At 38.9% G+C, this 13534-nt stretch overlaps 1 protein-coding gene across 6 annotated transcripts in view; it reads left to right on the top strand.

Annotated features, from left to right (window-relative positions):
- The window catches only part of LIMCH1 (LIM and calponin homology domains 1), a 180337-nt gene that overhangs the window by 126460 nt on the left and 40343 nt on the right, over positions 1-13534 (top strand). For 4 of the 6 annotated variants that reach the window (XM_039385029.1, XM_027731598.2, XM_039385031.1 and 1 more), the window contains 4 exons: positions 5400-5630; positions 6619-6867; positions 7841-7876; positions 12274-12400. In XM_039385029.1, the coding sequence (XP_039240963.1) occupies positions 5400-5630; positions 6619-6867; positions 7841-7876; positions 12274-12400 (643 nt within the window). Of the gene's footprint in view, positions 1-582; positions 874-1899; positions 2155-3464; positions 3810-4275; positions 4282-4506; positions 4831-5399; positions 5631-6618; positions 6868-7840; positions 7877-12273; positions 12401-13534 lie in introns of all 6 variants that reach the window. The other 2 variants (XM_039385033.1, XM_039385030.1) reach the window with 2 other exon arrangements.

Raw genomic sequence — 13534 nt, 5'->3', positions numbered from 1 at the left:
CTGGTGCTATTATTGTAGCTACTATATGTCAGCATTGGCATAAAGGGGTTATTCTGGGGAAAGGGATGGTTAATAAGGAAAAGAATCAAGCATGGATGCGTGTGAGAAGAAAAGCAGTTAAGAATAGTAGAGCAGATAGCCTCAGTGATTACTCAAGTGGATTTTTTTTTTAAATAGAGCTATTAAGAAGAAATGTCTGATATTTCAGGACTCAGCAGTGTTTTCTAGGCATCAAGTATTTGCATCAAATCTCTTTCTTTGTTTGAAATGTTCAAGAAGTTTAATACTGCCATTTACAGTGCTACATTCACTGCATCTAGTATGTTAAAACTAGTTCTTACTGGTTCTTCCAGCTATAGCTAAAATAAGTAAAGGTCCAACATGCTGGTTTTTTTGTGTAAAGGCCATGTGTATTTGTTACTAGTCTATAAGTTTTATTTCTAGCAAGGCTTTGCCCAATCTAACAGCTGCCTGGAGCATATTTGATTAACTGTGCTTGTTTTTTGACCTGGAGATGAGTGTTGCACTGCCCTCTTCTCCCCTGGTGCATCAAGAGCTTTGTTTAATTTTGCTCTGTGTCAGTAAAAAGCTGATATTTGAAGACACCGGAAGCATCCCAGACATCATCCTTCGCAAGGACAATCCCTTCATGACACATTATCAAGGAAAGGATTCTGGTTCAGAAGATGAAGCAACCAGCAGAGTTCCTGATTTAGAAAAGGATGACTTTGCCACTCGGAGAGCCAGATTGAATCAACCCAAACATATAGTTCCATTTAACTCCTTTTTAGTTGGATCCTATGCAAGTAAAGATAAAGGTAAACTGGAAGATGTTAGAAAACCATTGCAGATGGAAAAAAAGGAACACGCAAGGTGTGCATTCATGGTCTTATTCTTTCAATTATAACGCCTAATTTCACCATGGTCTATTGCTGTGTAGGACTAAAGCTATCTTGGCTACAAAAAAACTTACAGGGTACAGTAAATGCAAATGCTTTATCATAAGGTGAATCGAACTGGGATTTTTTGTTAGAGTATGAGGACCAGAAGTTTAAATTGGCTTTGAATGTAAACAAGATAAAGGCAGGACACTTTTGTTATCTAAGCTCACAAGACAGCTCATGAGCCTGAGTAGCAGAGAATAAACTTAAAATATATGTTTTGTATCTCAGCTCTTTTTCTGAGCGCTTTCACTACATGTTTTTTCGGATGCATTTGTTTCATCTCATGAAAAAGTTCTTTTTTGGGAAGCAAGGATATTTGTTTTATTTGTGCAAACAGAAGTGACTCTAGAGAAAACCACTATATACACATTACAGTGAATGACTGTAATAACTGATACATTCAGAAAACTTCTTTTAATATTTAGTAGCTTTTTTCAGTAATGTCAAATGTGCCTTTCAGTTGCCAGTAATTTGATTATATTAATATTTTCTAATGATTAATTTGACAGGACATCTGAAGAGCACCTAACCAAATTTTAATAGTCCAATGCTGTTGACATGACTCTAAGATCAAAGAAATTACATAGAATGTTTGAGAGCAAAACTTGAATTCACTGTGTAAATGATATTCAAATGAGATATTTGTAACTATTTTAGAGAAAGCTTATTGCAGAAATGCTTATTACAGTAATAACATAAAGATTTTTCTTGCTTGAGCTAGGAATAGAAGTTCACATAAAGAAGTGGTCTCAGTAGTGCATGAGCAGGATAGCATAGATAAGAGGTTTGAACTTCAAACGATTCATTCCATGTTTACTTCCTAAAATTAATGTAAAACTAATATTATAAATTCAGTTTTATCTTCTTGTTCTCTGAACTTCTTCTTTTGACACTGATTTATAATTGCTCCCTCAAAATATCTTTTCTTACTGAACTGGAATGTGCATAAAATTAGAAGAAGACGGGTGCAATTGACATCAGTAGGGCAAGCAGTGACAAGTGAAGAGAACCCACTTCTGCAAAATGAGAAGACTGAATCAGAGAGGAAACAGCAGGTGAAAGAGGCTGATACTGAGAAAGATGATTTGGCTAAACAGAAATCTCAAAGCACCCTTCCTCAGCTACAAGAAGATGGGATTTTTGTGAATGCCTCAATAACAAAAGCAGATCTGGAGACCTGGAAAAGATTGAAATTGTCAGTGGAGCCCAGGTACGGTTTCTGCTTGTGGACAGGATTGGCACTCTGAGAAGCATGTTTAGTTTGTTGCAATCTGCTGTGTGTGCTTGTGGTTTTAAAGTTGAAGAATGCCTTGATGACAACCAGTCCTTCAAATCAGTTTTCAGGAGGAATCCAAAAATCTGTACAGGAATGCTATCTATCATGAAATGAAAATGTGTCCATCATTTAGAGCACTGTAGTAGTTTCACAGTCACTTTCCTGGTGGACACTCTTAATGCAATATCAGAAAAGTCCCTCTTGTCTTGTGGCTCAATCTGCTTTGAAGTTGAACAGCACAAAGGTCCAAGTGGCACCACTAATATAGTAGCACTACATTCCTAACCAAGCTGTCTTCAGGACTTGGGGCATTACACCTTGGGGTATTACCTGAGGATCTGCATCTCTTTGCGTACAGTTTTTGAGACATGAGCTGATACATCAGCATAGCATTGTGCTCCACTGCTGGGTAAATAGAAGCAGCACTGTTTCTCACTGCAGCAAGGCTTTTAGGAGCCTCATTGTATGGTGTATGTATGCTCTTGTTGTAAACAAAACCTCTGCTAAGGGAGCCAGTATAAAGCAGTTATTCTAAGCTATTTCCCCATGGAGATGGACTATAAGATAGGCAGGTGATTTGTGACTCCAGTAAGAAAGGATAACAATTCCTAGCCTTCCTGTTTAGGTGCATGCCATTTTCCAATTAAAGGTGGCCATCTGTCCTGGTATTCTTCTAAGAATGTGGTTACTGTATGTAATTTTAGCTCTAATACAATGAAAACTCAATCGTTCTTTCATCCTAATGATATTAGTAGTCTCTCCATTACTTTTGAGGTGATTTATTTAAATCAAGATTTAGTCCCCTTGCTTTAGGGTAAGTAAATCGCCCTTGCTAGTGCTCTCATGCCACTGTAAGTCCTCCATGCCAGAGTGAGTTCTGGTGCTGTGCAGTCATGTATAGTGTGTGGCCTGGGTCTGTGTGAGCAGATAAGGGAACTCTGGCTTTTTAAGGTTTTTTAAGGCTTTTTTAAGCATGTACTAGAAGAAACTGAGTTTGGAATGGGCCATATGCTACGTTCCTTGCCCTTAGGAAGAACTTCTGTGGGTGCGCTCCCAGAGTTTCCCCCACAAGTCTGCAGTCTCTTTGGACTTTATCTGTCGTTTGGGCCTCAGTATGCCACAGCTGTTTGTACCTGGGTTTTTGAATTTTAAAATAAAACCCATCAAAACCTTAGAAGCATTTAATTTGTTTCGTTCTGAGGTTCTCATGTTGGGGGCATTCTTTTATTCCTCCTTATGACCAGTGAAGAAGATTTCAAATGTCCCAGCAACACTCTGCCGCCAACTGATACCACGGTGAAAGCAGTAGCCCATGATGATTTTGCTGTCCGCAAAGCCAAAGCAAACAAAAAAGCTGGTAGCCCCAAGCAGAAGTTTGTGCATTTTGGGCCAGTAACTGAGATTGATCAACAGAAATGGGACAGGCTTGTTATTGGCAGAGCTTCATCTAAAATCGGAACAGAAGAGGAAAGCAAGAAGGACTATGTGGAGAGTCACTCTCGTGTTGAAAACTCTCCTTCAGCCACTGTTGTCAGTCTTGGGTTTGCTGAACACAGCGATGAAGTATCTGAGCCAGAGAATGAGTCCAGGTATTTGGTGTGGCTTAGGAAGTGCTGCTGAGCTGGAAATGAGACCTGTTCTTGCCAGATGCTGATCTGCATGGGAGTGAACTGCAGCATAGACTTAAGAGCTGTTTATGTGCACAGCCTTGTTCAGAAGTCATCTGATGTCTTCACAGTACCTTAACATGTTTAGGGTTGTGTAAAACAATGCTGCAGAAAGGTCTTCCGAGCACTTGCTCAAAATTTCTGGTGGGCAGTGACATCCCTGGTATCTCAGAGTCTGAGCTATTGTTTGTGCTTTTTCTGCTGCTTGAGTTCCAGCAGCTTTGCTGGAATTCTGCCTGCTTTCAGCACATAAGGAATTTGTCGTTCAGCTTGGTGGCTTTGCTGATCTTCAAAAAACCTTTTTTCAAACCTGATGGATTTACTTTCTTTTTGAAGAGGGTGTATTGCTGCTCTGAGTTTCTGGCATTTATCTGGAGAAGAATTACAGCTCTGAGTCATTAACACATTAACAGATCTTATATTTCTTTGACTTTAATTACTTAGTCTGTGGCCATAAAAAGAATTTTGAACAAATGCTTTTAGTAAGTAATTCATTCAGTTAATTTTGTGTGTTTATAAAAACATTTGCAAACTGAGTTGGAGGACTCCTTTTCTTACCTTTCATTTGACCTGAGAATGTTTTTTCTGTTCTCACCTCTCTTCTCATTCTGATCACTAGTGAGGTGGTCAAGTCAGGTATAGATGACTCTTGCAGGAGAATTGCATCAGCTGTACTGGCTTCTGACATCGTCTCTGAAAAACAAACCCCATGCAGTTTGAGCAAACAGCAAGAAAGCACTGAGGAAGAATGCCCCAGGCATGTACCAGATATTGAGAGAGATGATATGTTGGTTAGAAGGATGGGAACTTTTCAGAGGCGTACCACTAGCTCCGTTCCCATATGTTGTCGTACTCTGTCAGTAGCTCCTCATGTGCTGCAGCAGCAGCAAGAGGAGACAGTAGCTCATGAGAAGGATTTGAAGACTCCGCAGGAAGGAGAAAGGTCAGAGAACAGAAGCAGATCCCTCTGAGCTTCATGCCTGGTTTGTGTGTGGTGTTAGCTTGGATCGGTCAGCAGTGTTGTTCCATTCTTCACGTGGCCTTTAAAGATGTGTTTCACTCATTCGTCATGGCATGTGTTCTGTTTTATGAAACTACTTGCAAGTATGTATTCTATGAACATAAAACAGTCTATTTTCTTTCATAATATGTAAGTACTTCAGTTGTTAATTGCCGTTCAGCATGAAAACAAACGGTCTTTCATCTTTTGGGGGGATTTCTTTTGCAATCCATGGTGCTTCGTCTAGGTTTTTATGCCAGCTTCCAAGTGACTAATTCATCTCATAGATTTTTATGCAATTCCCAACTTCTAACAAATCACCTAAGTAAGTGTGGGGTTCAGCATCGTTTCCTCTTGTTCTCACTCCCTGTGCTGTAGCTAAAGATGCCTAGTTTGCCTAGTTGTCCATCACTCAGCTTTGTTTTGAGTAACAGCACGCCACATTGCCTGAGCAACCACTTGCTTAGAAGTGAGCATTATCATGGAACAGTGTCACTTGTCTCTCTGAGCAGTACTGTAACACGAGAAGAGAGCCAAGAACAGCTTGAAATCCCTCAGCTGCAGAGCGATGGAACAGAAAACATGAAATTTCCAGACCCACAAAGAGATGACATGTTGGCTAGAAGAACTGGAGCTTTTCTAAAACAACCTGGACCCAATGTTAAGCAATTCCTTCCCATGCCATTTTCAAAGCATCAGAATAAGCAGGGCACAACTACAGAACTTGAGAAGAAAACGACGAGGTAAGAAAGTTGTGCTTTTCTCTGTCTCTTGTAGCTGTTTGTCAGGATCTCTGTGGGCTGTTTGTCAGGATCTCTTGATCTGGAAGGTTTGCTGGTGTCCAGCAGTGGTTTTCCATGCTTGCCCTCAGTTCTGTGCCATTTCTTTCTGCTCAGAAGGTGGCAATACAGAGTTTCTGGCCCTTTTAGTAGAGCCCTGTAGAGACTCAGAGCAGAACTCTACCAGATGCAAAATTCTAACAGTGTGTGGAAGCAGGTATACATAGCAATTACATTTGCACTACATTTGCAGAGGTTTCTGGTAAAATATGAGGTAGTCATTACAAATGTTTCCAACTAGAAATAAGAGATGCTGGATGTAGTAGGTTAGATGCTTGTGAATGGCCTAAGTGGTGCCAGTTAGATTTCTGAACAGGAAACCTAGAGATCCTGGGATCCCTCCTGATAATGCTCAGTGTTTTTCTAAGCACCTTTGTTCAGATATTTGAGGCTGTGTGGGGAAGCTGGCAGTTGAAGCCTCTGAACAGAGTTATCATTGGATGGTTGAGCCACATGCAAACAAGAGTGGAAAGGTGTTTGCTCATCAACCTCTTCAAAGTACACGAGAAGAAGGATATGCATGCACTGGATGAAAAACTAGCATATGACTCAGCCAGGAGAAAAAACCTGTCATCTACCATAAAATTCAACAGTGGTTTGGTGTTGAAAAGACATAAAATCGAATCGCTTAATTAAAATATGGACTCAATACTTTAATCTTCTGCGGTGTCCCAGGCAGTTTATTTTCTGACTTAGAAGAATGTTATGAGTATTTGACTCTATTAAAATTGTGTTTTCTGCACCTACCTCGCCTAGTTTATCACCTGTCAGCTATTTGGGTTTGTACGGGGGTTTTTTTGTTAACTTACGGTTATGCTTTTCATTATGTACGTGTGATTTTTCAAATGTTGCTTAATGCATCCCTTTGCACTGCCGCCTTTGGCTCGCTCAGGCCTGAAAAATGTCCACAAGTCTGCATTAATATCTCTGAAAAACCTGCAATACAACCACCGCAAGAACAGCAGCAAGGGCAGGAAAAAGACAGTCTCCCTCCTACAGGACAAGATGAGATTATTTGTACAACCCAAGTGGGCGAAAATGACCATAATGAAGTCCACCTTGGTCAAACGTCTAAGCTTCAGGAGGTTCCTGAGGAAAACAAGATGGAAACACTGTCATCCAAGGATGAGCATCTGCAAATGTGAGCTTTCTGGTGTGAATCACGCCGTTTGTATGCCCCTGTGTGCACACTTCAGAATTCTGATTGTGCATTGCCTGGTGTGTTTTCAGTCCAGACTAAAACACTGCATGACAGTAATACACATTTTAGAAACACATAGAATGGTTGTGTAATGCGTTTCCTTCTGAATTTCTTTAAATATTTAATTGAAAGCTAAATGAAAGGAATATTTATTACAGTATAAATGTTGAATTGCAAAAAGAATTTATGAATATGAGAGGCTAAAATGGACTCTGCTTACTAAGAGATGTTCATCCTATTTCTCCATGGTTAGAAATGTTGCAGTGTTGACTTTTGAATGTAGTGTTCTTTTGTGATAAGTCCCAGATATAAATATGTGGTTTGCACAGCTCTAAACAAGACCATCACTTTAGTGAATGACACTTGCTTCTGTATTACCAGTAACTTTTTTCAGCAACACCCCCCTACCCCAAAGGAAAAAAACCAACCAAGCAAACAAACAGAACAAAAAAACCAAAACCAATGAAAAGGAAAAGGAAATCATGTGACTCACTTTCTGACTGTAATAATTGTCTCCTTCATGCTTCAGTAATGGTGATTCTGAGCACTGCTTTGGAATGTAACCATTACGTTTCATCTCCATTTATCACATGTATGGCACTTAATGTAACTGTTAATATGTTGTCTATTTTCAATAACTATTTTCTACACACATTTTAGGTATACTTCAGCAGATTTTTATAATGGGGGGCATTAGTATGGGTTTAGGGAGGGATGGGTGGTGTTCTCGTGTAGTTTGACCTCCAGATGATCAGGTAAGTCTTGTTTGCTGAATACATAATCCCTAAACAGTATGGTTCTGTTTTGGTCAGATTTACTAGTGCAAGTGACAGTTGCACAAATTGTATGGGTCCAGTTGAAATTCCTACTTAATGTGTTTATCCACGATCTAATTTTATATTTGGTCTTGTAGATTCGGCCCCAGAACTGCTGTGTCTGATGACGCAGAGTAAGTTGTCTCGTGTTCACAAGATTTTGTTTTAAACAACTTACACTGCATGCTCTCCCATCTTTCTACTAATTTGAAATGCAGTTGATGCCTCCTTATTATTTTGCGGTGTTTTGGCAAATAAATTTTTCAGAACGCACTGAAAAATGGAATGTAATATGGCTTACATTGCAGTTAAAAATAATTTTTATATAAAGGCCCATAAAAACTAAGCATAATACTAATGTCCAGCTCTTGCTTGAAGTATTGTTTCTTCTTTTTTTCTTTTATTTTCTCTTGGTTTTCTTCTGAATTTCCATTGCCTCTAATCAGCTACAGGTAAAGACAGTTTGGTTGAATCTGGATGTTGAATCAAAAAATGAAGTAAGACCAGGAAGGGGAAGAAAAAAAGAAATCCCAAAGCAAAATAAAATCTATTGTGATCTTCAGAATAATTACCAGAAAAATGCATATTTAGCTGATCCTTTATTCTCTTTTAAAAACTTTATATTGAATAACTTATAGGTTAGGTTTAATTTAGTAATGTACTAAACTTCATTTTTAAGCGCTTCACCTCAATGTTTTACTTTTGACAGGAGTAGAAGTGACATTTATTACACTCAAAAAATTTAACTGTGTGTGTATGCATGTAAACTGTAGTACAGAATAGTATGCAATGTCATTTAGAAAGTTCTGTGAAATTATTAGCTATTTTTACAAAGTGCTGGCATTTAGAAGCAAACAAATGTTTGAGAACTACCCAAGTAAAAATAATAAACTAATAAACCCACATAATAATGTCCGTAATATCCTTCTTCTGTTCACAGAAATGCACGTGACCTTCTCTGTCTCCCAGATTAAATCCCCAGATAGAAACAGCATAAAGAGTTGTGGGGGTTTTATCATGAGTATATAGGGGTTTTATCATGAGTATATGCAGAGACTCATATGTAATTTTTCACCCTTTTTTCTAATGATAATGCTTAGAATCATGAACTGAATGCTCTTTACAAGTTCTGTAATACCTTTATGCTGAGTAAAACCTGTGTCCTCTGACCACAGAGTAAATATGAACATTTTCAAGTAGCAGAAATCTGTCCAATCAAATGAAGGGATGAGACAAACAAAGCAAAATAACACAGAAGTGTTATACTTAACAATGGGGACTTCCCTGCCATTTCAGAAAACCTACTTGTGTGATTGATTTTTTCATTTTTGCATGTCTATATTAAATGCAAACATGAGAGAAGGTAAATGGAGATGCCTTCAAAGGCATTGCAATGGGGTTGGTGGTATAATGGGAGAATAGCAAAGATTAATAATCATATTGCTTATTCCACATTGATTCTGATTTTGTTTTAAAGGGCAAAACAATAGATGTTCAAACCTCATTGTCATCCTTTCCAGATGTGCCACAGTTTACAGAGCAACTGTTTTCCTAAACTGTCTTTGAAGTTCTTGTAAATGTAAGATTGTGTTTTTCCATCTGAAGACAAAGTACTTATGAAGAATCTAATAAAACTTGGCTCTCAAGTAGAAGAAATAAATTGAACTGACATTTAAAATACTTCCAAAATGTTTGTCAAGTCTCCATTGAAAACTGCAACTTGAATTCAGTCTTAGACTAGATGCACTTTATTCCAGCAGCAAAACTAGGAGCTACATTATTAGACTGACAAAGTTCCCTTACCTGGTGAGGAGGACACTAGATGTTGTCATCAGCCCTTGTCTGTCTCAGGGTCCAGAATAATCTAAATACTGAATTCCTTGAGAATTTTTTTTATCCAACACTTGTTCAGACCTGATAAAAAAAAATAAAAGGAATTGCTGCATGATGTCACTGACAAGAACAACTGTAATTTGTGAGAATAAAGCAGTATAACTTTAAAATCCCAACATCTCAAAAATCTAACTCTTCAAAATACACTGTTGGTCTGTACAGTGTTTTTTTCCAGATCATTGTTAGAATGTCAGGTCTGGTACACTGGTCAGCAGAAAGGCCTCTTGCTTCTAGGCAGAGTTTATATACAATCTCCAGAGCTGTGCAAATGGCAGAAAATTAATAAACTCTAATTTGGTGCAGTTACATCTTCCCTGTCTACTTGAGTGCTGTGTGCCTGATGGTCCAGCGCACAGTTAAAGGAAGGAGTTAATCTAGTTCTGTTCATACAGGTGTTAGTGATGATCTGGAGCCATTTGTAGTTTATACAAGAAAGAAATAGGATGAAATTATATGGGACTCATCGTGAAAGTGTCTTTTGGCCGAAGCTTGGAGTTTTGGCCTCTCTGATTCTTTTCTAAGGATGAACTTGTCAGGCAGAGAAGCTGATGTAGACATTTCAGTTGGCCTTGTCCATGTACTCAGGAAAGTAGGTTGTTCTCCTTAATGGTTACTACATGTTGGTCAGAGCAGAGAACAGTGCTTTGAGAGGTGACTTCTTCGGATTGCTCTCTTGGGAAGATACTGTTGAGGCATGTTGGTGCAGAGTTGATGTTTGAACCAACCTGGTTGCTTGTCCATGGCAATGAAGGCCCAGCAGTGGGAGGTGACACCTGGAGTAGGAAATGTATGTGGGGTCGTAGTGTATATTTTGACTCCTGACCAAGGCTGAAGCCTTTTCCAGGGTACCTTTTTTATTGCATTGTTAATAGCCATAAAACCTTTTGCTGTCTCTGTGCACCCTGTGAGACCTGAATGAATTCAGGGAATGTGTACTAGCCTTTCATTAGGACATCTGGGGACTCCTGCTAGAAAATATTTTTATTCTTTCATCCCAAATGGCAGAGGGTGAGTACTCGTGCACTCTACTAGCACCAGTTGCCACCATTTAAGGTCTTATGTTTTCTTCTACTGCATGTGAATGAAAAATTCTCTGACAAGGAAAAGGTACAGGAGAGGAGCTACGCAACCAGTTTGACCCAGTAGGCACAAGGTGGCAAATACTGAACACTAAAGGCTTTTCTTAGTGTGAGTTTCAAAAGCTGGAATAAGACCTGTAAGGGTGACTTTATTGCAAGTTATGCATCTCCCAACCTACCTCACCAAATATGAATACCTCCAAAATATGACTGATATTTAAATGTTCTTAGTAGGTGATATGCCTTTAGTTTTAAAAATAACAAAGCTACCCATCTCTTTAGATTCTGTTATTTAGGAGTGCTCCAATCCCATCCTGAACAATGCAATCCTTAAACTACCCACAGAAAAACCCAAATTTGTGTACTCCTCAGCACTCTGTTTAAAGGGTGAAGCACAGTAATACATTAACTTCACTTTTGATCCTTAAAGGCAATATTCTGTTCTTCATTTCTTAGTAAATACCTCCTGAATAGGATGGGATCTGTGCATGTCCTTTTCCATCCACTGTCCAGACCTTTCAAGTTTTCCCTTGAGAGTGGCATTCCCATCTTTGCTTGCCTGAATACAAATGTTGGCTCAAAAAATATATGCACGGCTTTCGGTGTCTATTCACTTTGGTAACTGTGGATACAGTCACCTACAATTTTATCTTCATTGGGTGCTCCTCCTGCTAGTTGGAGGAGCCTAAACCTGGAGTTTAGGCTCACCTAAAGCTACAGGTGATCATTTGAGGACTGCTGTGAAATCACTTCATGTGGAACTGCATGGCTTTCTTTTAACTTTTTTTTGCTTTGAATGGCACAACTGAGGTCGTTTTACTAATAATAGCTAGTAGTAAGCACATTACTTTTGTGTGAAGATCTTTATATAATACAAAGGGATGTATATCAAACCATAACCTTTTTTTTCCTTTAATTCTCCAAAGGTCAGGGACAGAAACAGAAAGAAACTTTTTTGTCCTGAACGTCATCTTTTCCTTGTTAGGTTAGATGTACTGATGAGTTGGTGCTGATAGCATTGGATTTCGTTGAGGCAGGGAGGGGAGAAAGTACCATACAGTTTGAACTGTGTGTACTTCTCTGGGCAAGCTCTCCCTGGTTTTGCAGCAATAGCATTTAGCCAGCCATGCTCCCACTGACACACTTCTCAAACCTCTCTTATTTTACATTGAAATGGAAACTTCTGTCTGTGTTGTTAATTGGAGGGGTCTTGAAAACTCACTGGGCACAGATCTTCAGGAAGTAAAATGTTCTGAATGATAGAATGATTTTAAAAAGAGCTACTGGTGGAAATGTAATGTTAGTAACACTTAGTGAGAGACAAAGTTGCAGTCAACTAACAAAATCAAGAGAAAGTTGAAGATTATAATGCCTGAAGTACTATGTGGGAGCCACAAGAATGCTAACGGGTCTTTCTAGGGGACTACTGCTTTTGGGAGCTTCATAACAGTGCACGTGGCTGATTCCGCTGTAGCACCCTCATGTGACTTGAGCTCTTGCAATCTGAAGGAATATAAGCCTCCAAATAGCACTACACTTGTTGTTTTCCCTTTCTTTAGGAGTATGAGCATGTTTGACATGAGATGCGAAGAAGAAGCTGTGACTCAGCCTCATAGCAAAGCTCGCCATGAGAAACTGCAGAATATACACAACCAGCTGAAAGAGGATGAGACCAGATGGCAAGATGTGAGTATACAACATGGCAATGCTGGCAGGCACCGAGGACAATTGCTAAATCTACAGTTGCTGTTTGGTGCTTCACATAATCAGCAGTGCTTTTTTTTTCCTCAGTGTATTGTTGCTAAAAGCTTAGAAGTTCATAATTTGATGTAAATTACAGAATACATCGTCTTCTGGTGCCTCTGCCTTTGCACCAGGTATTTTGCTTTTTTAAAAAAAGGTAACTAAACTTTGATTAGGTAAAAATGAAGGCAGAACAACTTCTGAGTGCTGCCTTCTCTAACTTTTCTAATTAGTAAATGTCTAAAGTGACAAAATACAAGACAAGGTAAGACAGTGAATAAATAGGTTGGACTTGTCTTTAATAAATTAGCATAGATACAGAAAATGCTAATGTTTTCCAACTTGTCCAAGCAAACAAATTACCCTTCCAGTTAGCTACACCCTGCCTGGGGGCTTTCCAAACCCTCTTCCCTTGATGCATTTCTGTAAGCTGTCTTGGCATTTGTTAAATTGGCAAGGACAGGAAATCATCATATGCAGGTAAGTTAGTATCACGAGTTGTAGTTTCAATTCTGTTCATTCCTGAAGACTGATTTTACATGAGGTATTTTGGACATTTTTTTTAATTACGAAAAAAACCACAAAAAAAAGCACCGCTTCAAGTATGGTAGTTCCCCATTACAAGGACAGCTACTGTGAAACACCTCAGAGAGGTTTTGGGTAGAAAATTCAAGGAAAAGTGAAAAAAAAAAGTATGTACAGCTAAGAAGTAACTTTTTGTAGTAGAACAACAAAGGACTTCGGCTGAAAAGTCTCTATGTGTGGGAAGCCATGGTTTCCCACCAGAGATAAGAATGAGTCCAAAGGCATTCAAGAAGTTTGAGAACTTGCTGTTGAATTGAAAATTGTCTGAGGTAAAGGGCCTAAGTATTCCAGGCCCTCAGCACCTTCTACACTGAACTAAAAGTTTTGAAGAGGTACTGAAAATGCCTTTATTGGAATGTCCTTGGCATGTTGAGGGCTTTATAGAGACAACAGCTCTTTCATGGTCTGATATTTTTATGTACCTGTGCTGTATATTTGCCAACAATTAACAGTTTCAGGGCTTTTTTTAATTATTGTTATTGTAAAGCACCA

Source organism: Pipra filicauda, unplaced genomic scaffold (genome assembly GCF_003945595.2).
Source record: "Pipra filicauda isolate LSUMZ 115617 unplaced genomic scaffold, ASM394559v2 scaffold38_size3968069_pilon, whole genome shotgun sequence".
Lineage (NCBI taxonomy): Eukaryota > Metazoa > Chordata > Aves > Passeriformes > Pipridae > Pipra > Pipra filicauda.
The sequence above is the reverse complement of the archived record's forward strand: the minus strand, read 5'-3'. Positions and strand labels throughout refer to the sequence as shown.